Source organism: Lithobates pipiens, unplaced genomic scaffold (genome assembly GCF_037356315.1).
Source record: "Lithobates pipiens isolate NorthernLeopardFrog02 unplaced genomic scaffold, aLitPip1_a1.2 Scaffold_1, whole genome shotgun sequence".
Taxonomy (NCBI): domain Eukaryota; kingdom Metazoa; phylum Chordata; class Amphibia; order Anura; family Ranidae; genus Lithobates; species Lithobates pipiens.
The window spans coordinates 141,198,432-141,221,919 of record NW_027507685.1 but is presented as its reverse complement, the minus strand read 5'-3'; the positions used below and the strand labels follow the sequence as shown (position 1 = coordinate 141,221,919).

At 45.8% G+C, this 23,488-nt stretch overlaps 1 protein-coding gene across 1 annotated transcript in view; it reads right to left on the bottom strand.

The window, feature by feature from the left end:
* Window positions 1-23,488, bottom strand: part of MED27 (mediator complex subunit 27) — a 471,863-nt gene that overhangs the window by 8,259 nt on the left and 440,116 nt on the right. The window contains exon 7 of the mRNA XM_077477842.1: window positions 10,383-10,460. Within this exon, the coding sequence (XP_077333968.1) occupies window positions 10,383-10,460 (78 nt within the window). The remainder of the gene's footprint in view (window positions 1-10,382; window positions 10,461-23,488) is intronic.

The window sequence follows — 23,488 nt, the reverse complement described above, 5'->3', positions numbered from 1 at the left end:
AGCCAGCGATGCCCCTCTGCAGCGATTCAGCCAGCGATGCCCCTCTGCAGCGATTCAGCCAGCGATGCCCCTCTGCAGCGATTCAGCCAGCGATGCCCCTCTGCAGCGATTCAGCCAGCGATGCCCCTCTGCAGCGATTCAGCCAGCGATGCCCCTCTGCAGCGATTCAGCCAGCGATGCCCCTCTGCAGCGATTCAGCCAGCGATGCCCCTCTGCAGCGACTCAGCCAGCGATGCCCCTCTGCAGCGACTCAGCCAGCGATGCCCCTCTGCAGCGATTCAGCCAGCGATGCCCCTCTGCAGCGATTCAGCCAACGATGCCCCTCTGCAGTGAAGAGAGCCGTCTGGTTGAATAGAGCGCCGGGAACATCACAGCTTTAATTTCAATAGCTGTGTGTTCCCCGTCGTGCGCCGTCACACACAGCCCCTCCCCCTTGTCCAGGCACTTTGATAGACAGATCACCCGTCCAATCTGGACAGGTCTATCAAAGTTCCCCGGACAAGGGGGAGGGGCTGTGTGTGACGGTGCGCGACGGGGAACACACAGCTATTGAAATTAAAGCTGTGATGTTCCCGGCGCTCTATTCAACCAGACGGCTCTCTTCACTGCAGAGGGGCATCGCTGGCTGAATCAGTCCTGCGCTATTCACCCCTATCATGGGCGGCACCAGGGGCGGGGCGAGGGCGGAGTTCCGCCCCCAGGCCCCGCCCCATTTTAGGCTCAATTATCGGCCGTTTTTTCCTTTCGGCAAATTGCCGAAAAGGGCATTTTCGGCCGATATGTTTCGGCGGCCGAAATTTCGGTGCATCCCTAGCAAATACCAACGGTGTATAAGTGATAAAAAATTACAAAAAACTTGAAACAAACCAACAAAGTCTGAAAAGCAAAAGTCCTGAAATGAAATAAAATATGAGTGCAAAAACATCTAATAGGTAAGTTCAAAATGATGGTTAAGAACAACCTTAAAAACAAAAAAAATGCATGTATAAAAATTAGTCCATATGTGAATCAACTACTAGATCCAATGAAAAGGTCCATCCGAAACAATACAAAATTAAAGTTTCAGTGCAAAGTTCTCCAAAAATGCTTCATCACCATGCTAAGGAATAAATAAACGGCAGCTTACCAGATCCAAAGATCCTATAAGGACACATACACGTGTCTCCACAATAGGAAGTCAGCAATTAGGCCCCTTTCACGTTGGGGAGCTTTGCGGGCGCTACAGCGCTAAAAATAGCACCTGCAAAGCGCCCTAAAACAGCCGCTGCTGTGTCACCAATGTGAAAGCCCGAGGGGCTTGCAAGACAGTCAAAAAAGTCCTGCAAGCCGCATCTTTGGAGTGCTGTAGGAGCTGTGTATTTAGGCACATCTGGCTGCTAGGCTGCAAACCCGCCAGCAAAGCGCTGCTGCAGCGGCATTTTGCAGGCGGTTTTAACCCTTTTTCGGCCGCTAGCAGGGGTTAAAACTGCCCCGCTAGCGGCCGAATAGCGCTGCTAAAATGACAGTAAAGCGGCCCTTTACTGCCGACGCCCCTACAGACCCAGTGTGAAGGGGGCCTTAGTGATCACTTGCTGGAAATCATGCTGAACACCGACTCCCCCTGCTGTTGATCTTTGTGGGTGTCCCCACCAAGGTAATTCAGCTAGTTATGATCAATCGCTGTTATTCACATTAGACACCAGCTTGAGATGCTCAAAATTAAGCATGTTGGAGAGGTATAAAAAAAAAGCTCATAGTGCATTAACTTTTTAAACAGATAAAAGTTTACTAAAAGTTGCAATTACAAAAAATTTGATAAAATAACACAATAGTATGTGCATGACCGCCTGCATTAAGGTATGTGCTCAAAAACACCACACTGCTAGCTCCTTGTCCAATGTGTTTCCCCTGAATAGGCATCAACAGCGACTGATCATAACTAGCTGAATTACCCTGGTGGGGACACACACACAAAGATCCTGTTAGATTTTTTTCAGCAGCAGGGGGAGTCTGTGTACAGCCAGAGTTCCAGCAAGTGATCACCAACAGCTGATTTCCCATTGTGGAGACACGTGCATATAGATCCTTTTAGGATCTTTGGATCTGGTAAGCTGCCATCTATTTATTCCTTAGCATGATGATGATGCATTTTTGGATATGTTTGCACTGAAACTTAACTTTGTATTGTTTCAGCTGTATTGTTTCTATTGTTTTGGATGAACATTTTCATGGATCTAGCAGTTAATTCACAGATGGACTCATTTTTATACACACAATTTTTTGTCATTAAGGTTGTTTTTAACATAACCATCATTTTGAACTTACCTATGTAGCAAGGTCCCAGGCCTTCTTTGATCTAATGAGAACCTACAGGGCCAGGGATAACTGACAACCTTCTGTATGTAGTAGGTTGTGAGGCATATAGTTGTTAAATTTATTGAGCGTCAGACACTTCTTGGATGCAAAAGAAAATTTCTTTTAACAAACCTTTTTGGGGCAGAGAGCGCTAGGGCCAGGACACTCTTAGGTAGTTGCAAGATTAATTGGCAGACTCAGAGACTTCAATAGGACAGCCATGCAGGGAAAAGTATCCAACAAGACGCCACATCTGCATGTGCAGGAATGCTGTCTCCTATGGCAACAGTCCCTAACACAAAGCTGAACAGTTCCTTTCTATTCCACGCTAATCACTCCTTGTAGTTCTTCAGCACACTGAGCTCCTGGTCTCTCACTAGACCTACTGATTCACTGCCACTGAATCCCCTTGAGCTTCTCCAATCTTCACGGTGGGATCTTCCTCAAGCATCACCCCCGCTTCTCTGCTGGGTCCCTAGCTTGCCACTCTAGATACCTCCCAAGCTTAACCTCTGCTGGCCTGCTCGGTCTCTGGCATGACACACAAGACTGTTCTGCAAATTTCACCTTCATTGACTGGGTCCCTGACTTGATACCCACTGAAGTTTACCAATTCTTCCCCATCCCTGGTTGGTGAGAACACTGCTCCGGTACTTGCTTCAGTTACTCAATGTAGTCTCTGGTAATAAGGCGGATAGTCCCTTACTGATGACAACTTCCCCTCTACCTCTGACCATGACCGGTTCTCCGGCCAGCAGAACTATCACTTCTGGTTGGACTGCAAGCTGCAGTTCCAACTCTGTGCTTCTCTCTTGCTTCTGGATAGGCCCTCAGACAGCCTAGCAGCCAGATGTGCCTGGGACGGGCCCCATCTCTGGTCTCGTAAACCCAGGCAATACAACACACGTTCACCCAGACAGATATCCAGGTGGCACAGAACACAGATCACCTGACCTCACCAGAATATATAGGCTCTCCTAGCAGGCCAAGGGATCCAAGAAAACCTGTGCCAATTGGCTGAGATATCCCATATACCCATAACCTGACCTTGCATTGCCCTTCTTGTATCTAGTACCACCAAGTACCCACCTAGTGGTAGAAGAGAAAAGTGCAACAAGGCCAAACTTTGGAATACATCAATAGAGCTCTAGCAATCATCTGGAATATGCAGTTCAGTTTTGGGTACCAGTTCTCAAAGATATCGGTCAACTGGAGAGAGTGCAGAGAAGGGCAGCCAAACTGATAACAGGCATGGAGGAACTCAGCTATGAGGAAAGTTTAGAGGAACTTAATTTATTCTCTCTTGAGCAGAGGAGAATACAGGGGGATATGATCAACATGTTCAACTATATAAGGTGCCCATATAGTGAACTTGGTGTTGAGTTATTCACTTTACGGTCAACACAGAGAACAAAGGGGCACTCGTTACGTATAGAGGAAAAGACTCCTGCCAGAGGTGGTTCTGGCTAGCTCAGTAGATTGCTTTAAGAAAGCCCTGGATACTTTCCTAAATGTACATAATATAACAGGATACTAACATTTATAGGTAAAGTTGATCCAGGGAAAATCCAATTGCCTCTTTGGGGATAAGGAAGGAATTTTTTCCCCCGCTACAGCAAATTGGAGCATGCTCTGCTGGGTTTTTTTTTGCCTTCCTCTGGATCAACTGTGGGTATAGAATTGGGTATATTGGATTGTACAATATTTTTTATTTTATTTCTTTTTTTTTATGGTTGAACTGGATGGACTTTTGTCTTTTTTCAACCTGACTAACTATGTAATCAACCAGGATAACTACTGCTGGCAAGTAAATTTGTGAGGAGCCATCCTGCCTAAACCCCAGGGTGCTACACCTATTAGAGGTTTTTGGCACTCATAATTTTATTTCATTTCACGACTCTTGCTTTTCAGACTTTGTTTCAGTGGTTTGTTTCAAGTATTTTGTAATTTTTTATCAATTGTTTATACACATTTGGTACTTGCATATAAAAGTCTATGAACTTATACATTTCGTTTTGACAGCACACTTTACACTTAATACCACCTCTGTGCTAAGTCTGCTGAGTTACTGCAGCTTCGCATAGAGGTGCTAGCTCACAAATGGGGCTGCATCTCGTTTTCATGTAGCAGAAATTTCCCCATGTGCAATGTATGCAATCTCTGACTGTCCCATGTGCCATGCATGTAATCTCTGACTGTCCCATGTGTCATGCATGTAATCTCTGTCCCATGTGCCATGAATGCAATCTCATGCCACAAGCAGTTTTTATATAAATATTATTTTAAACTTATTTGTACTTGTAGAACTAGGCCAGAGAGTAGACAGTGTTTTTTGATGGTTTTAATTTGATATGTACCCTGGTGTCCTTCACTAAGGTCTGTACTTTGGAAAATGTCCGCCACAGCCTTGGTCCGTGCCTATTCCTCTGTGCAAGGGGTGGGGTCAACTCAACTTTTACCAAAAGAAGTGAATCTTTAAATAAAAATATAGCTTTATATCTCTGTAGCTATCAAGATTTTTGAAATGCAGTTTTAATGAAGTATAACTTCTGCTTATATGTCTTCTTAAAATATTTTCAGTCTGAATTGCTCAGGCTTATGATGGTTCACTTTAGTCATACCGTATATGTACAACGGGGCAACCATATTGAAATATTCAAACAGTGTTTTTTAGAGCTGAAAGGTGATCATGTTTTACTTCTGCTATCCATTAATGCAAGTCTATCAAATTGGCTGAAAACAATACGATATCTAGGTGGCTAAGGCCCGGGTTCACACTGGTGTGACATTAGGAGCAAAGGTCATGTACAAATCAATGGTTCCCTATGAGACCCATCTTAACTGGTCCGACATAAGTCGGTCCAACTTTAAAAAAGGTTCCTGAACTACTCTGATCTGACCTGGGCACGATTTCAGCCCATTTGAATGTAAGTCGCATCCAAGTCAGATCATCATCCTAACTGATCCGACTTGTGGCATACGACTTGTGCTCTGAGGATCTTGAGGGTTGAACCCCACACCAAAATTCAAAAATAAAGCTGCATGGGGTCCCCCTCAAAATCCATACTAGACCAAAAAAACCCTAGATGGGACTTTAACAGACCACCAACACATGCAAGGAAACTATAAAATATAGTATTTATTAGTACAAAATTTATAAAAACAGATGACTAGCATCTGAGCAATGGCAATATGCAATACAGTACAGAACAAAAAACAATATAACAACACTTATGCTCTCGTGGGGGTTGGATACCTCAAAACCTGACGCGTTTCCAGTTTTGCTTGAAAACTTTCATCAGGGGTGGAGAGTAAGAAGAAATACAATATAATAGTAGCTTGTGATGGAGCCAATCCTCAATGAGAGATAAAAATATTGAATACGGATGCAGCTGGACCCTTGAAACAGGTCCCTAGTGACAACCCTGAATATTAACACGTCCCTCCGTAAAGAGTGCAAGTTAGTGAGGGTAATGAAATTACAGATCCACTGTCTCCCTAAGGTTGTAGGGGGTGAAATACCACACCAAAAAAGATCCAAGCCCAAAATGTGGCCCCCAGGAGGTGCCGTCTGTTTGGATCCCTTATTGGAAATACCAAGGAGGAGGTCCTATGTGGTGCCACGTCTGGATCAAGTGCGTATTCAATATTTTTATCTCTCTTTGAGGATTGGCTCCATGACGAGATACTATTATATTATATTTCTTCTTAGGCCGCGTACACACGGGCGGACTGTTCGCCCAACCTTGTCCGCTGAACAGTGTTTGGGCGGACAGTCCGCTCGTGTGTGGGCTTTCAGCGGACAGTTTCAGCGGACAGTTGGACGGACAAAGTCTTTCGGAAATTCCGAAAAACTGTCCGCTGAAACTGTGTTTGAGCGAACAGTCCGCCCGTGTGTGGGCCTGTCCGCTGTACTTTCGAAATGAGCGGACTGTTCCCGCTCGGAAAGTCCGCCCATTTCGAGCGCGTGTACAGGTAGGCGGGGCCCGCGAAGGAGACGTCGCGGGCTCCGCCGCCTGGAATGGGCTTAAAGGGGAACCCCAACGCCGAAAAAAATCGGCGTGGGGGTTCCCCCAAAGTCCACACCAGACCCTTGTCCGAGCACGCTACCCGGCCGGCCAGGAAGGGGGGGCGAGCGAGCGCGCCCCCCCTCCTGAGCCGTACCAGGCCCACCCCAAAGCACCTTGTCCCCATGTTGATGAGGACAAGGGCCTCTTCCCGACAACCCTGGCCGTTGGTTGTCGGGGTCTGCGGGCGGGGGGCTTATCGGAATCCGGGAGCCCCCTTTAAGAAGGGGGCCCCGGATACCGGCCCCCCACCCTATGTGAATGAGTATGGGGTACAATGTACCCCTACCCATTCACCTGTGAAATAAAGTACAAAAAAAAACACAACACAGGGGAAAAAAATATTTTATTGCACAGCCGGGGGTCTTCCGTCTTCGGGGGTCTTCTCGCCGGACTCCTCCGCTATGTGTGTGTAGCTCTTTTGCTAGCGGAGGAGTCCGGCTTTCTTCCTCCCCGCCGCCGGCCTCTTCTCCCGACTTCGGGGGTCTTGTCCCCCTCTTCGGTTCTTCTGCCGGGCCACCGCGCCTGGTCCGGTGGCCCGGTCTTCTGTCGCCGTCTTCCGTTCTTCTGTCGCCGCCTTCCGTTCTTCTGCCGGGCCACCGCGCCTTCTTGTAGCTCTTTTACAGGCGGTGGCCCGGTCTTCTGTCGCCGCCGCCGCCTTCCGTTCTTGTTCTTCTTGTTCTTGTTCTTCTTCTTCTTCTTCTTCTTCTCCTGGAGATGTTGACTCGACGAGCTCTCCGGCCGGAATGCCAGGGACACGCTCCGCTGCCACTTATATAGTGACAATGGGGCGGTGTCACATGGTATATGTCACATGGGTTGGTCACATGGGTTGATGTCACATGGGGACTATGACATCGTAAGGGGGCGGGGTCACCATGTGACCAACCCATGTGACATATACCATGTGACACCGCCCCATTGTCACTATATAAGTGACCGCACAGCGCGGCTCTGGCATTCCGGCCGGAGGGAGCGACGTGTCAACATCTCCTGGAGAAGAACAAGAAGAACAAGAAGAACACGAACGGAAGTCGGCGGCGACAGAAGACCGGGCCACCGCCTGTAAAAGAGCTACAAGAAGGCGCGGTGGCCCGGCAGAAGAACCGAAGGCGGCGACAGAAGAACGGAAGACGGCGACAGAAGACCGGGCCACCGGACCAGGCGCCTCCTCCTTACGTGGGCGAGTCCGTTCATTTCAAAAGTTGAGCGAACTGTTTGCCCAACCTTGTTCGTCAAACAGTCCGCTCGTGTGTGGGCAAGTCCGCTCATGCAAATTTTGAGCGGACTGTTTGCCCAAACTGTTTGACGAACAAGGTTGGGCAAACAGTCCGCGCGTGTGTACGCGGCCTTACTCTCCACCCCTGATGAAAGTTTTCAAGCAAAACTGTAAACGTGTCGGGTTTTGGGGTATCCAACCCACATGAGAGCATAAGTGTTGTTACATTGTTCTATTGTTTTTTGTTCTGTACTGTATTGCATATTGCCATTGCTCAGATGCTAGTCGTCTGTTTTTATCATTTTTGTACTAATAAATACTATATTTTATAGTTTCCTTGCACGTGACGGTGGTCTGTTAAAGTCCCATCTAGGTTTTTTTTTTGGTCTATACACAGGGATGGGACCACCACACTGCCAATGCTGACACAGTGGAAGCTTTCTTTTTCTTGTCCAAAATCCATACTAGACCTTTATCCGTGCATGAAGCCTGGCAGGTCAGGAAAGGGGGAGGGAGATGAGCAAGAGCCCCACCCTCCACCTCCTGGACCATACCAGGCCAAATGCCATCAACATGGGGGCCCCCTACCCCAAAGCACCTTATCCCCATGTTGATGAGGACAAGGGCCTCTTCCCAACAACCGTGGGTTGTGGGGGTCTGCGGGCAGGGGGCTTATCGCTACCTGGAAGCCCCCTTTTACAAGGAGGCCCCAGATCCCGTGGCCATCCGGTGACATCATCCAGAGACCCCGCCCCATTGTGATGTCACCGCCCAGGGCATGATGATCGGTAACGCCACAAAGGGGGCAGGCACTCCTAATGACGTTACCAGATGGCCACGCTCCATGGCTATAAGTAATGGCACATGCCAGAGCTAACACAACAGTGGAGCTAGCATCGGAAGAAGACATCAGGAGGGAGAAGAACCAAGAGAACCAGAGGAAGAAGACTCCGAGCCAGCAGAACCAGAAGAAGACGACAGCAGAGGAAGAAGAAACGGAGGAAGAAGACATCAGCAGAGGGAAAAGAACCGGAGGAAGAAGACACGTTGGAGCTACTTTAATAAAGGACTTTCTCAAAAACCTGTGTACTGGTTTTATTTGACACTTTTTTGGGTGAATGAGTAGGGGTACATACTCATTCACATAAGATGGGGGGCCGAGATCTGTGATGAGCCCCCAGCCCAAAGACCCCCACAACTACTGCCACGGTTGTCAGGTAGACAACATGGGGACAAGGTGCTTTAGGGTGGGGGGCCACAGAGAGCATGTGGCCTGGTATAGTCGAGTGGGGGGGGGGGGGGGGGCTAGCTTGTTGTCGCCCCATTTTCCTGACCTGCCGGGCTGTGTGCTTGGACAAGGTAGTCTGTTATGGACTTGGGGAGGGGGACTCCACACCATTGTTTTTAAAATGTTGGCGTGGGGTTCCCCCCTCAAGATTCATACCAGACTCAAATGGCCTGGTATTGTCGGATCAAAGTTGGATCCTGTTCATTGGTGTCGGACATGAAGTCGTAGGGCAAAGTCGGGTCAGATGTCATGAACCTGTCCTCATCCTGGTTCGGCAACTGTTGTTCAAAAAGTTATGAAAAAATTATACTTACACCTTCATTAACCTAAAAATTCACCTTTTCAGAATAAAAACGAGAAGTTGAATACCCTTCACCAGGGGTGTCGAATTTAATTTCACTGTGGGCCGCATCAGCATTATAGTTGCCATCAAGTGGCCAGTTGCATCTCTAAGACTATAACCATTTGTCATTTTTTTCTCTCAATAGGTGCAGGAACTCAAGCAGACCCTCACACCCGTGGTAAGATCTTACGTAAATACCAGGAGTGCTTATGATTGAAGATCAGGGGTGCGCTATGTACAGAGCGCAGGGTGCGCTATATGCAGGGTTCAGGAGTGCGCTATGTACAGAGTGCAGGGTTCAGGGGTGCGCTATGTACAGAGTGCAGGGTTCAGGGGTGCGCTATGTACAGAGTGCAGGGTTCAGGGGTGCGCTATGTACAGAGTGCAGGGTTCAGGGGTGCGCTATGTACAGAGTGCAGGGTTCAGGGGTCAGGGGTGCGCTATGTACAGAGTGCAAGGTTCAGGGGTGCACTATGTACAGAGCAGTGTTTCTTAATTCCAGTCTTCAAGGCGCACCAACAGGTCATGTTTTCAGGATTTCCCTCAGATGAAACAGCTGTGGTAATTACTAAGGCAGTGAAACTGATCAAATCACCTGTGCAAAAGAGTGGAGAGCCTGAAAACATGACCCGTTGGTGCGTTTTGAGGGCTGGAATTGAGAAACACTGGTACAAAGTTCATTCATTCATTCTGTCCACGGGCCTTGTGTTTGAAATGTGTGCCCTACACCCTCCTCATCCCCCTAGTCCCTGCTGTACTTACCTTCATGGGTGATGGGCTGTCCGTGCCCTCCCCAACCAGTATAGCAGTCCTGGGATTTGAAATCCTTGCTCTCCTCCCACTTCTTTTCGCAGCGCTTTCAGGACGTATCAGAGCAATTCTGACTGGTCAGTGGCACAAAGAATTGCTCTAAACCATCCTGGAAGCTCAGCAGAAAGAAGGGGAAGAAGAGCTGAGATTTCAAATCCCTGGACCTCTATACTGGCTGCGTGGGCACAGACAGCGGTAAATTAACCCTCTAAATGTGCCTTTTACTAAAATATTTACTCACTGTAGATGGATAAAATACTCAGCAAGCACACAATATTATTTTTCAAGGTTTAGATATAAATTAGAACATTCCATTCTTACCATAAAAGATCGGACCACTACATCTGGCATCTGAGGCAGCTGGTAGTGCAGGAGGGCAGTTGTGGCATGATCGGTAACCTGAAGGATAAACAAAGAAATATTGTTTTGTCAATGCTTAAAATACAGCATTAACAAGGGTGTTTTTGTCAGCACACAACACAACATGCCAGCCTGCATTAGGTCTTAATGAAAACGCTGTATATTTTCTGTTTGAGTGAACATAGCATTATCTAACAGAGGCGATTGGGGCGCTCAGGCATGAGAGGGGACTGGGGCGCTGACAGGCATGGAGGGAGGAGGGAGAGGACAGAGGATAGCTTCAGATAATGAAGGTGCGTAAACTGACCATGGTGTCAGTGCTCAGCAGCCATGATAAACCGTGGTCAGTTTATAGGGGGGGAGGGCAGAACCAGACAGGTATTTCAGGTGCTACAGGGAGCCAAATTACACAGCATGACCATTGTGCTGTATAATATGCTTTAAAGGAACAGGATCTGTCAATTGGGACAAAGTTGGTGCTCCCAATATGACATCTGTGTCACCAAATGCATGCTGTCTGCAGTTTGAGGGAACACACCCTCAAAAAGCTTTCTTTAGAAAAGAAGTCATGTACCTTATAAAAAGAATCACTTCATAAATACAGTTTGGATTACAACAATAACACAGAAAAAGTGTAGCTTTCACCCCATGAACAAAAGGATAAAGCGCCTGCAGTATCCAACTAGCCTAATCTCTGATTGGGACTAATTATGATCGGACTAATGAAAAACAAGAAGCTATGCCAAGATGGTAGAAAGACATTTTTTTGCCTTTTTTTGTATAAGATGATTTACCAGAGAAAACGGATTGTTTCCATTCGCGCTTTTAAAAGCCGATAACAGGCAGACGCAGACAGCTGCCCCGCGGAATATTCCCACATTCCCCGAAAATAATTTGACACATCTAAAGCGTGTAACTACACATCTGGCAAAAAACAAGCCTGCAGGCAACAGTGCTGTCAATCGGAGAGACAGCCTTTATCCGAACAAACATGAGCAAGAAAAACACTGAGATCAATGCTGGATGGAAGGCCGAGAAACACTGAGACGCCGGTGCTTTCAAAAATAAAAAAAAAAGAGCGAGAGAGTGATGGGAAAAGAAGAAAGAAGGTAGTTGGCAAGAGAAATGCGCACTGGGCAGAAATGAGAAGTGGGTGGTACATTGTCGACAGCTTACAAGGAAAGATACAGATCAATGATAACAAGAAAGTGAGAAACAGGTTTATCATCGCCATCGTCAGACGCTGTCTTAAGAAAGACATGTTCTTGAATTTTCTGGCTTGTCGTTTGACGTTGCTGTGGGCCAAAATAAATTGCGCTCCCAAATTTCTTGAAATATTTCCAAGAAAAAAAGAAATGCGTCTGTAGGCAGTACCATGTGTCAGTAATCTGTGCGTCTGTTGCATGGGCCCTGCGGATAAAGTATGACCTCTTAATTCCACCATAGGATTGGCACTCAGTCACTTGAGTTTCCATATGAAATTGGGTGTATATTTTAGTCTGAGATCACATTTAAAGGGTTTTTTCCCTTTTTTAACCACAAATAGACCCCCCTGTGACAAACTCCATTCACTGTTGGCATTCTGGTATTGCTGCAGGTAAAACTCTAGTTGTTGGTCTCAGAAAAATGAGCGCAAAGCTAAAAGAAAAGGCCTTTTAAGGGCTAAGATGCAAGGATATTTTAAGAACTAACAATTTTTATTGATTTTCAAGAAAAAAATAATTTCCAACATAAGATACAGGAAAGTACGTTTTGTTGCAATAAAAGTACTTCTGGCATAAAATCAACAAACATTTTGGCCAATGATTCGATGCAGGCGAGCACAACTTACAACCATTGGCAGTTTGTAGAATTATTGTGTTAAGTAGTACAACAAAATTTAGCCTGTATAAAGGCGCATCAACAAATGGAGGAGGAGAACAGTATAATGAAAAGGATAAAAAGAGTCAGGTGTATAGAAAAAAAAAAGAGCTAGAAAGTAGTGAAGGGGAGAAAAGAGGAGAGGACAACCACCCGCCCCAAAAGCTCCACACCACCTGGAAGGCATCAATCATAGGTACTGGTAGTCTCTGCGAAATCGAGGGTTACGGAGCATTAGGTCGTAGGAGTCTACAACAGAACCCAGGGCTCCCATACTCGATTATGTTTATTAAGAATGTTATTTAGAGAGGACGTCAGATACTCCATTCTTTTAACATCTCTGATCCTGGAGTGCAGCTCGAATAGTGAGGGGGGGTTCCCTCTTTTTCCACTTCAGGGCCACCAAACACTGTGCTGCAGTCAGCACGTGGGCTAAGAGCTTTTTTGACAGTTTAGAGAAGGAAGTAGGTGGGAGACCCAGAAGAAAAGTTTTTGGATTGAAGGGCACCCCAGTATCGAAGATGGATTGAAGCAGGGAGTGTACCGTCTGCCAATAGGGGGTGAGTAACGGGCAGGTCCAATAGATATTTAATAGCATCCTCCTATCCTTACAGCATTGCCAACACCGGGGGGGTCGGCCGAGGGGTATATGGAGTGGAGCAGGTCAGGGGTCTGATACCAATGAAATAGAATATTATATTGGTTCTCTTTATAGAGCGTACAGATGGTGCTCTTAGAGGCCTGCGACCATATCAGCTGGCTTGCGTTCAGGGGTATATCTACACTCAGGGCCACTTACCTATATAGGCATGCCGCGGTCCAGCTGGTGACAAATACATGGTCAGAAGTTGATAAGTGCGTGCTATCATACCTTTAGGGGACAGGCCCTCTTAATTCAGTTAAGGGGGAGAATTTAAGATTTGTTACCAAAGATTGCGCATAGTGCCGTATTTGCAAGCAACTAAAAAAAGCCTGTCTGGGTATATTAAAGACATCTTGCAAATCTTGGAAGGATCTTAAGGTTCTGATTCTGGGGTCTATAATTGACAATAGCGAAATAGGGCCTTATCCATCCAGAAGTGAGACATCTGCGAGGTCAAGCTATCTGGGATATTGGGTGTGAATAAAAATGAGTTAGCTAGGGAAGAGGTGGTGGTAAATGGGTATGTTGATTTTGTGTGCCGCCATAGCGTGCACAGTAGCGCCATTGGTCCTAGTAGCTGTGTACGCTAGAACAGAACTCCATAGCATGGAAATCGGGTGGACGGGGGCTAACCATAATTTCTCAATTTGTGTCCATCGATTATAGGCATGGAGCGTGCACCAAGAGGCTATAGGGTGTAACTGGGCAGCTAAATAATACTTGGCTATGTTAGGGAACGCAAGGCCGCCTTGATTGCGGGGAGCGCATAGAACCGATCTAGCAATCCGGTGCCTCTTATAGTGCCAGAAAAAATTTATCAAGTTGCCCTGGAGTCTCTTAACCACTTAATAACCGCCCTATAGCCGAATGACGGCTTCAGGGTGGTTTCTTAACTCTGGTAGGCCGTCATATGACGTCCTCCCAGAATTCCGCTCTCGCGCGCCCCCTGGGGCGCGCACTCGAGAGCATCCGTGACCGCCGGATCACGGTAAACGGCCGCTCATAGCGGCCGTTTACCACGTGATCGCTCTGTCAAATGACGGAGTGATCACTTGTAAACAAACCGGCGTCATGTTATGACGCCGGTTCCTCCCTCCCCCTCTCTGTACTGATCGGAACAGCGGAGGGGGAAGAGATCGGTGTCAGCAGCGAAGTGGGCTGCATCTGCAGTGCCCACATCGCTGCTCACCGAAAATTAACCCTGCAATAACCCTGCATTACTCTGCATTACTCTGCATTACTCTGCATTACCGTGCATTACCGTGCATTACCGTGCATTACTCTGCATTACTCTGCATTACTCTGCATTACTCTGCATTACTCTGCATTACTCTGCAATACCGTGCATTACTCTGCAATGCTCTGCAATGCTCTGCAACGCTCTGCAACGCTCTGCAACACCCGCCAATACCGTGCAACATTCTGCAATGCTCTGCAACACCCGCCAATATCCTGCAATGCTCTGCAACGCAATACTCTGCAACGCCATACTCTGAGATACCCAGCCATACTCTGATATACCCAGCCATAGTCGGTGATACCCTGCAATACCCAGCCATAGACACCCCCCCCCCCTCCCGCCGCCCTCCGGTGCTTCTACCGACTCACCAATACGATCAAATCCAGAGTCTTTTTTTTTTTTTTTCAGGCTTCCCAGCTTAGAGGTGAGATGCAGGGTCTTATTGACCCCATATCTCACTGTAAAGAGGACCTGTCATGCCATATTCCTATTACAAGGGATGTTTACATTCCTTGTAATAGGAATAAAAGTGATCAAAAAATGTATTTTTGGGGAAAAAAATGTCAAACTAAAATAAATAAAGTAAAATGAACAATAATTTTTTTTTTTTTTTTTTTAAAGCGCCCCTGTCCCCATGTGCTCGCATGCAGAAGCGAACACATACGTAAGTCCCGCCCACATATGAAAACGGTGTTCAAAACCACACATGTGAGGTATCGCTGCGAACGTTAGAGCGAGAGCAATAATTCTAGCCCTAGACCTCCTCTGTAACTCAAAACCTATAACCAGTAAAAAAAAAATTAAATCGTCGCCTATGGGGATTTTTAAGTAGCGACGTTTGGCGCCATTCCACGAGCCTTTGCAATTTTGAAGAGTGACATGTTGGGTATCGATTTACTCGGTGTAACTTCATCTTTCACATTATGCAAAAATTGGGCTAACTTTACTGTGTTTTTTTTTTAAGCACAAAACTGTTTTTTTTCCAAAAAAAAGCATTCGAAAAATTGCTGCGCAAATACCGTACGAGATAAAAAGTTGCAACAACCACCATTGTATTCTCCAGGGTGTTTGCTAAAAAAAACATATATAATGTTTTGGGATTCGATGTAATTTTCTAGCAAATAAATGATGATTTTTACATGTAGGAGAGAAATGTCAGAATTGTCCTGGGTGCTCCAGAACGCCTGATGGTGCTCCCTGCATGTTGGGCCTCTGTATGTGGCCACACTGTGTAAAAGTCTCACACATGTGGTATCGCCGTACTCGGGAGTAATAGCAGAATGTGTTTTGGGGTGTAATTTGTGGTATGCATATGCTGTGTGAGAAATAAACTGATAATATGACAATTTTGTGAAAAAAAAAAAGTAAAAAAATCTTGATTTTGCAAAGAATTGTGGGGAAAAAATGACAACTTCAAAAAACTCATCATGCCTCTTACTAAATACCTTGGAATGTCTTCTTTCCAAAAAGGGGTCATTTGGGGGGTATTTGTACTTTTCTGGCATGTTAGGGTCTCAAGAATTGAAATAGGCCGTCAGTACTTCAGGTGTGATCAATTTTCAGATATTGGCACCACAGCTTGTGGACTCTATAACTTTCACAAAGACCAAATAATATCCACCAATTTGTACTTATTTTTACAAAAGATATGTAGTGGTATAAATTTTGGCCAAAATTTATGAAGAAAAAATTACTAATCTGCTAAATTTTATAACAGAAATGAAGAAAAATTCATTTTTTTTACAGAATTTTCTGTATTTTTTCTTTTATAGCACAAAAAATAAAAAACCCAGCGGTGATTAAATACCACCAAAAGAAAGCTCCATTTGTGTGAAAAAAAGGACAAAAATTTCATATAGGTCCAGTGTTGCATGACTGAGTAATTGTCATTCAAAATGTGAGAGCACCGAAATCTGAAAATTGGTCTGGTTATTAAGGGTGTTTAAGTGCCCAGTGGTCAAGTGGTTAAAGTGCGAGGTTGGGATGGGGATGGGTAGTGTCTCAAAAAGATATAAAAGTTTAGGTAAAATTGTCATCTTTAAGGTCACAAGGCGGCCGAAAAGAGACAGCTTTCCACTTGGCCAGGGAGGCCCCGATGGAGGTGTATAGTTGGGGGAACTTGGCTTTATAGAGAGTGTCGTATGCTGGTGTGAGGTGGACCCCAAGATATTTTAAGGAAGAGGTCTTCCACATGTAGTTAAATGCTTGTGAGAGGGCCAATAGTGTTAGGTGGGGGGGAGGGCTTCAGTTTTCGAGTTAATCGAATGATTTTGTATCCTGAGAGGGCACTATAACGGTCTACCTCTACGTGCAGATTCAGGAGAGAAACATGGGGTTGCGTGAGGGGAGGAGGGCATCGTCCGCAAATAGGGAAATCTTAAAGTCTCTAATACGGACTGGGATAACGTGGATGTTTGGGTTCTTTCTGATATGGGCTGCTAAAGGTTCAATACCTATTGTATATAGAAGAGGGGAAAGTGGACAGCCTTGTTGTGTCCAGCTAGAAGTCTGGAAAGTGGAGGAGGCGGTGAATTGGGTATGGACCAGGGCCGAGGGGGATGAATATAGGTGGGTAATAGCTCAGAGGAAGGGGCCCTCAATACCAACCCGGTGGTGAGTGGCAAACAGGAAGGGCCAACTCAGCCTATCGAAGGCTTTTTCCGCATCCAAACTGAGCAATATTGCTGATAATCTGGTCCTGTTTGCAACCTCCACAATGACCCTCCGAGTGTTAACCCCCGCCTGGCGAAGGGGAATAAATCCCACTTGATCCTTGTGGATTAGCAACGGCATGAAGTTGTTCAACCTATTTGCTAATAGTTTTGTGAAGATTTTTAAGTCTATATTGAGGAGTGCAATCGGTCTATAGTTGGAGGATAGGGTATGATCTTTTCCCAGTTTGGGAATCAGCGTAAGGAAGGAAGTTTGCATATCCCTCGGGATAGGTGTGTCGGATAGAAATGAGGTGCAAGGATATTTTATTATACTTTAGATTTAAAGTAAAATTCCATGCAAAAACTAAAATTCCTGCATCTATGGCCACCAAATGTTCTAACACTAACCTATCTCACCCTGAAAAGAAAAAATCAGTATAAATACCTTTTCTGCAGGCGATCCGACCCGATCTCCAGAGGTGGAAGCTCTGCTGAGTACATGTCTGACAATGGCTGTGAAATGAATGGGAAGTTATGTCACCCATAGAGTCACTATGGGGCTTCCATTGACAGACGTGTCCTCTGCACCTACCCACACAGCAAAGCTGCGGTTGACAGCTTGGTGTGGGATCAAGGCCTCTGTCGCTGGAGAATGGGTCAGATTGCCTGTAGAAAAGGTATGTACACGGATTATTTTCTTTTTTTCAGGGCTAGATAGGTTAGTGTTAGAATGCTGGTGGCTATAACTGCAGGGATTTAAATTTTTGCAAGGATTTACACTTTAACCACTTGCTTACTGGGCACTTAAACCCCCCTCAGTCCCAGACCAATTTTCAGCTTTCAGCACTGATGCACTTTGAATGACAATTGCGCGGTCATACAACACTGTACCCAAATTAAATTTTTATCATTTTTTTCCCACAAATAGAGCTTTCTTTTGGTGGTATTTAGTTACAGCTCGGAGTTTTATTTTTTGCTAAACAAACAAAAAAAGATGCAAAAAAATAAAAATAAATAAATCATGTTTTAATAGTTTGTTATAAAATTTTGCAAACGGGTAATTTTTCTCCTTCATTGAAGTGCGCTGATTAGGCGGCACTGATGGCTGCATTGGTGGGCACTGATGGGCTGCATTGGTGGGCACTGATGGGCTGCATTGGTGGGCACTAATAGGCACAGATAAGGCGGCACCGATGGGCACAGATAAGGCAGCACTGATGGGCAAAGATGGGCACAGATAAGATGGCATGGATGGGTGGCACGGATAAGTGGCACGGATGGGTGGCACGGATGGGCACTGATAGATGGGACTGATGGGCACTGATAGGTGGCACTGATAGGTGGCTCTGATAGGTGGCACTGCTGGGCACTGATGGGCGGCACTGCTGGGCACTGATGGGCGGCACTGGGTCGCAGCACCTTTGAGGCAGATTGTGGGCACTGTGGGTGGCACTGTTGGTGGCACTGCTGGATGGCACTGTGGGTGGCATTGTGGGTGGCACTGTAGGCACTGTGGGCACTATGGGCACTGATGGGGGGCACTGATGGGGGGCACTTACTTTTATTCAGGATGGCACGGCGGTGGGCAGCTGTATTGCTGGCCGTGATCGGGACTGATGTCCCGATCACGGCCGCCGGTGATCGGCTTTTTTTTTCTCTCCTCGCGCTGTCAGCGCGAGGAGGAATAATAGCCGATTACCGGCTCCGTTTTATCACATGATCAGCTGTCATTGGCTGACAGCTGATCACGTGATAAGGGGTCGGGATCGACCCCTTGCACGGATCGGTGATCAGGCGAGTCTCACGGACTCGCCGATCACAGAGCGCGCCGCGCGCGCCCCTCAGGGGGCGCGCAGGCCGCTCGTATCCGGGACGACGTCAATAGACGTAGTCCCGGAAATGTAGGTCCGCGCTAATGCCGTCATTTGGCAATAGCGCGGATCTGTAGTGGTTAAAGCATACTTAAAGGGTAACTTCACTTTCAGGAGAAAAAAAAATAGCAAGTAAAATATAATAATATAATATATACAATTGTGAGACATATCGTAATTGAAGGTTATTAAAAATGACCTTTCCCTTTCAATCTGCAGCACTGTAATTTTCAGTAAAATGCAATGCAATATGGCTACCTTGAGGTGTTCTGTACACAGAATGTGCACAGAACGCCCACCAGAATAAGCATTTCCTGCATGTGCAATTGGCTCACTGATTTTCCCAGAAGTCTGCACTAAGATACAAGATGCTAGTCAGATTTCCGGCATCCCCTGCAACAAAAATGTAATTTTTGGTAAGATACTCCAAATAGGAAATCACATCTAACCGGGCGATCTGTGGTGTTTGACTGCTTGGTTTTCAGTCTTAAAGCCAGCAGGGGACTAATGCTGCATCCACCTTGGCAATTATGATTCTTGAAAAAAATTAAAATAACTTCTCTTTAACATCATCCTTCAATGAAACACCTGAACTCAATAATTCGGAGGGGTGCCCATAGTGCGAGAGATTCTTAGTGAGCTGATGACTGCTCAATCATCTCAGTGCAGAAGTCAAAAGAATATTGTTGGTTATTAAAAGAAAGAGACCAAAAAAAGCACACCAGAGAAGATCATTGTATTTTGTGACTTCCTATTTATGAAGTAGCTCAGTGAGCAATCTACTGCTTTCCGGGACAGCCTGGTAAAAGTCTACAAGGACCAAGTTCACAGGGACGACTAATGCCAAATGTGATTTCTGCTCAAGGAGAAGTAAACATTGCACAGGATGCAGTTATACTTCAGGAGGTAGGTAACAAACTCAGGGAGCACAGCTTATTTTTTGTTTGAAATAGAGGATTTGTTAAAGCACAGTTTTCCTGATACATTTCCTATTCATGGCAAAATAACACATTACTCTTTAAATTCGTTTTCTTCCCCACACTAACACATTAGCACAAAGATTATATTTTTTACACCAAGCTGATCTTTATTACATATATATAAAAAATAATAAAACTAAAACTAAAATTTCCCTTTGGGGTCTGAGTAAGTCTGACAAGTGTAACATTCAACCCTTATTATCGACAAAGTTGCAGAACACCCAGAACAGTTGTACTGAAGTGCAACTTGCCTTTTAGCTATTGATGTTTGCTAATGTACGTCCGCCCGGACATGATGATAATGTGACATATGCTTCTTCATGTTGACTGTACGAAGGGTATTGATCGCACTGCACAAAGGAGAACTGATAAATACGATTTGGTTGTAACATTCCGACCCTATTAGTCTCATTTGAAGGCTTCTGGGAAGACAGATGGGGGACGGCTTTGTGAATGACCATGAAGTTGTGCCCTCTCTCACCTTGAGCACGTATTATCAATAGGCCGATCTATGGGCCTCATGAATGCATTCATCGTCTGGCACTTTAGCTTACTTGCACAATATTGATGAGAATACATTTTCATACATTACGCAGCTAACACTGTCTCTGCAACGGCCCCAGAGCACCTTTTCTGTACAGCAGGGGGGCACTTCTGCCCTGCGGCCTTGCCCAGTCACATCTCACATTCATTTACCTGGCCACAGGAAACAGGCCAGTCTGTGGGACAAGAAGAATTTACACTAAGGGGTCTCTGTGGAGATCTTAATATTTAAATTTTTTGTGTTTGATTATTATAGCAACAAGAAAAAAAAATAAGCCTTCAGGAAAAGGTAAGAATTAGAAAATATTCTGATTTAATTATTTGTTTAGAACAGGGACATTTTTTTTTATAAGATTTTTATTGGAGATTTTTCAACATACAAACATAGTATAGACTGCAACAGCCAGTCTGGTAGGATAATACAAAATATCACAGGTTTAACAAAGCACAAAAAGGCACTGTTAATTCCAGCTAGTTATAACAAACATGGTGGGGACAAACTCATATTTCACTTAATGTGTCCAGCTACAACAGAAGTATATGTATCGTCATACCCATCTCTACATTGAGGGAGTTATCTGTGGTCACTAACGTTCTTGAATTCCTGAGGGTAAGCCAGTGAGGCTTACTCTGTACCTATGGGGGGGGGGGGGGCGCATCCTTCTACCGGTCATGGAGTTAGTACATTAGCGGGGTTGTATAGGTCGCTGAAGTGTTAAAGGAACGTGTCGTTACAAGGTAATATAGATATTTACCTATATCAATTAGGATATTCACAGGTCTGTCTCTGGTTAGTTCTCTATTCCAGGAACATCATCGGATGAATCTCGGATCGCGAGGCTGGACAATAAGGAAACATGGGGGAGAAGAGGACTAAATGTCTGTGGGAGCGGGGGAGGGAAAGAGGAAAAGTTGAGGAAGTGATGGGGGGTTCCTGTCAGCTCCGCACCCCAGTCTCCCCAGGGTGAGATAGAATCTTGTATTCCGGGGTAGAGAAAAAAAAAAGCAACCAGCATGCCCAGGTTGAGGTGAATTTTTCAGGTTGGTCATGGGCTTGATGGATTAGATCTTCCATTTCCAACGTTTTTCTGATTCTTTCCAGCCATTCAGCAATGGATGGAGATTCAGAAGTGCGCCACTTTGCTGCATTCACCATGTGCATGGCGAGTGATTGGAAATAAAAAAATTTGGGGATCGAGGGCAAATTTAGTAGGAATTGTGAAGGGAGGAAGGTTAGGTCGAAAGATGTTACCTGTTTAATCAGTCTATGAACTTCTCTCCAAAAAGGTTGCAGTTGGGGACACGACCACCATATGTGTAGGTAGGAGCCAACTCCGTCTGCACATCGCCAGCATTGGGGGGAGAAGTGTGTAATTATTCGCTGTAACTTGAGGGGGGTTCTATACCATTGTGATATCTTGTATGCATTTTCCTGCGTATGGACGTTAAGGGAACCCTTGTGCGCAATTTTGTAAATGGTTTTCCAGTCCTCATCAGACAATGGTTGGGAGATGTCCGTCTCCCACTTGTAGAACAGGGAAATTACATTTTTTTTTAAATGTACCGTATATACTCGAGTATAAGCCGAGATTTTCAGCCTCTTTTTTGAGGCTGAAAGTGCCCCCCTCGGCTTATACTCGAGTCATCGCTGTCTGCCTGCTCGATCAGCGTGTCGAGCAGACAGACAGCGGACATTCTACCATTCAAACGCCGCGCCTCCGCCTTCGCCTGTGATAGGCGGAACACTGAATTTCCCAGCAGCCTGTGTTCCGCCTATCACGGACATCGTCTCATCCTCGTACTACGGACGAGGATGAGACGATGTCCGTGATAGGCGGAACACAGGCTGCTGGGAAATTCAGTGTTCCGCCTATCACAGGCGAAGGCGGAGGCGCGGCGTTTGAATGGTAGAATGTCCGCAGAGGCGCCGACGAAGAGCAGGGAGCCTGGCAAGGCACGGGACGGAGGCAAGGCAAGGCACGGCACGGGACGGGACGGAGGCAAGGCACGACACGGGACGGAGGCAAGGCACGGCACGGGACAGAGGCAAGGAGGCAAGGCACGGGACAGAGGCAAGGAGGCAAGGCACGGGACACAGGCTCGGGACACAGGTAGGCTGGACACACACACACACACACACACACACACACACACACACAGGGATGGATGGATACACACACACACAGGGATGGATGGATGGATGGAGACACACACACACAGGGATGGATGGATGGAGACACACACACACACAGGGATGGATGGATGGATGGAGACACACACACACAGGGATGGATGGATGGATGGACACACACACACACACAGGGATGGATGGATGGATGGACACACACACACACAGGGATGGATGGACGGACACACAGGGATGGACGGACACACAGGGATGGACGGACACACACACAGGGATGGACGGACACACAGGGATGGACGGACACACAGGGATGGACGGACACACAGGGATGGACGGACACACAGGGATGGACGGACACACACACAGGGATGGACAGGCATGTCTCACCCTCGGCTTATACACGAGTCAATACGTTTGCCAGTTTTTTTGGGGGTAAATTGGGGGCCTCGGCTTATATTCGGGTCGGCCTATACTCGAGTATATACGGTAAATGGAATTTTATGTAAACCTCCTAATCTTGTGCTTTAAGGTTTTTATTCCCTTATTTCTACATATAACCTAAATTTATATGCCATATTTTTTACTCATTGTGCTGACTGACAGCCATTGGATGGTGCACACACAAATATATCTAAAACATGCATTATCGTTTTTTTTGTGTACCATTGCGTTCCTGTCTTGGAGACACAACTAGAAGTGCGAGAAATGCTCTCCAGAGTAAGGGGATATCACCCTTGGACAGTTGTCATGAAAAAGGGGTCTCTTGAAAGGTTTTAAAAGGGGAAAAAGGTTACCAGGAAAGAAAGTGATAGCTTAGGAGAGCAACTGCAGGTTCGCAAACTCTATAAACCCAGAAGCTCCTGCAATAAATCTAAAAAAAAAAAATAAGCGTAAAGTAAATGCAATCGAAATTACACTGTATTTGCATTTAAAGCAATTTTTGATACAATATATTTTTATATGTCTACAGTGCCTTGAAAAATTATTCATACCATTTGAAGTATTCCACATTTCGTCATATTAGAACCAAAAATGTAAATGTATTTTATTGGGATTTTATGTGAAGCAGCACATACTTGTGAAGTGACAGGAATTTGATAAATGTTTTTGAAAAATTTTCACAAATAAAT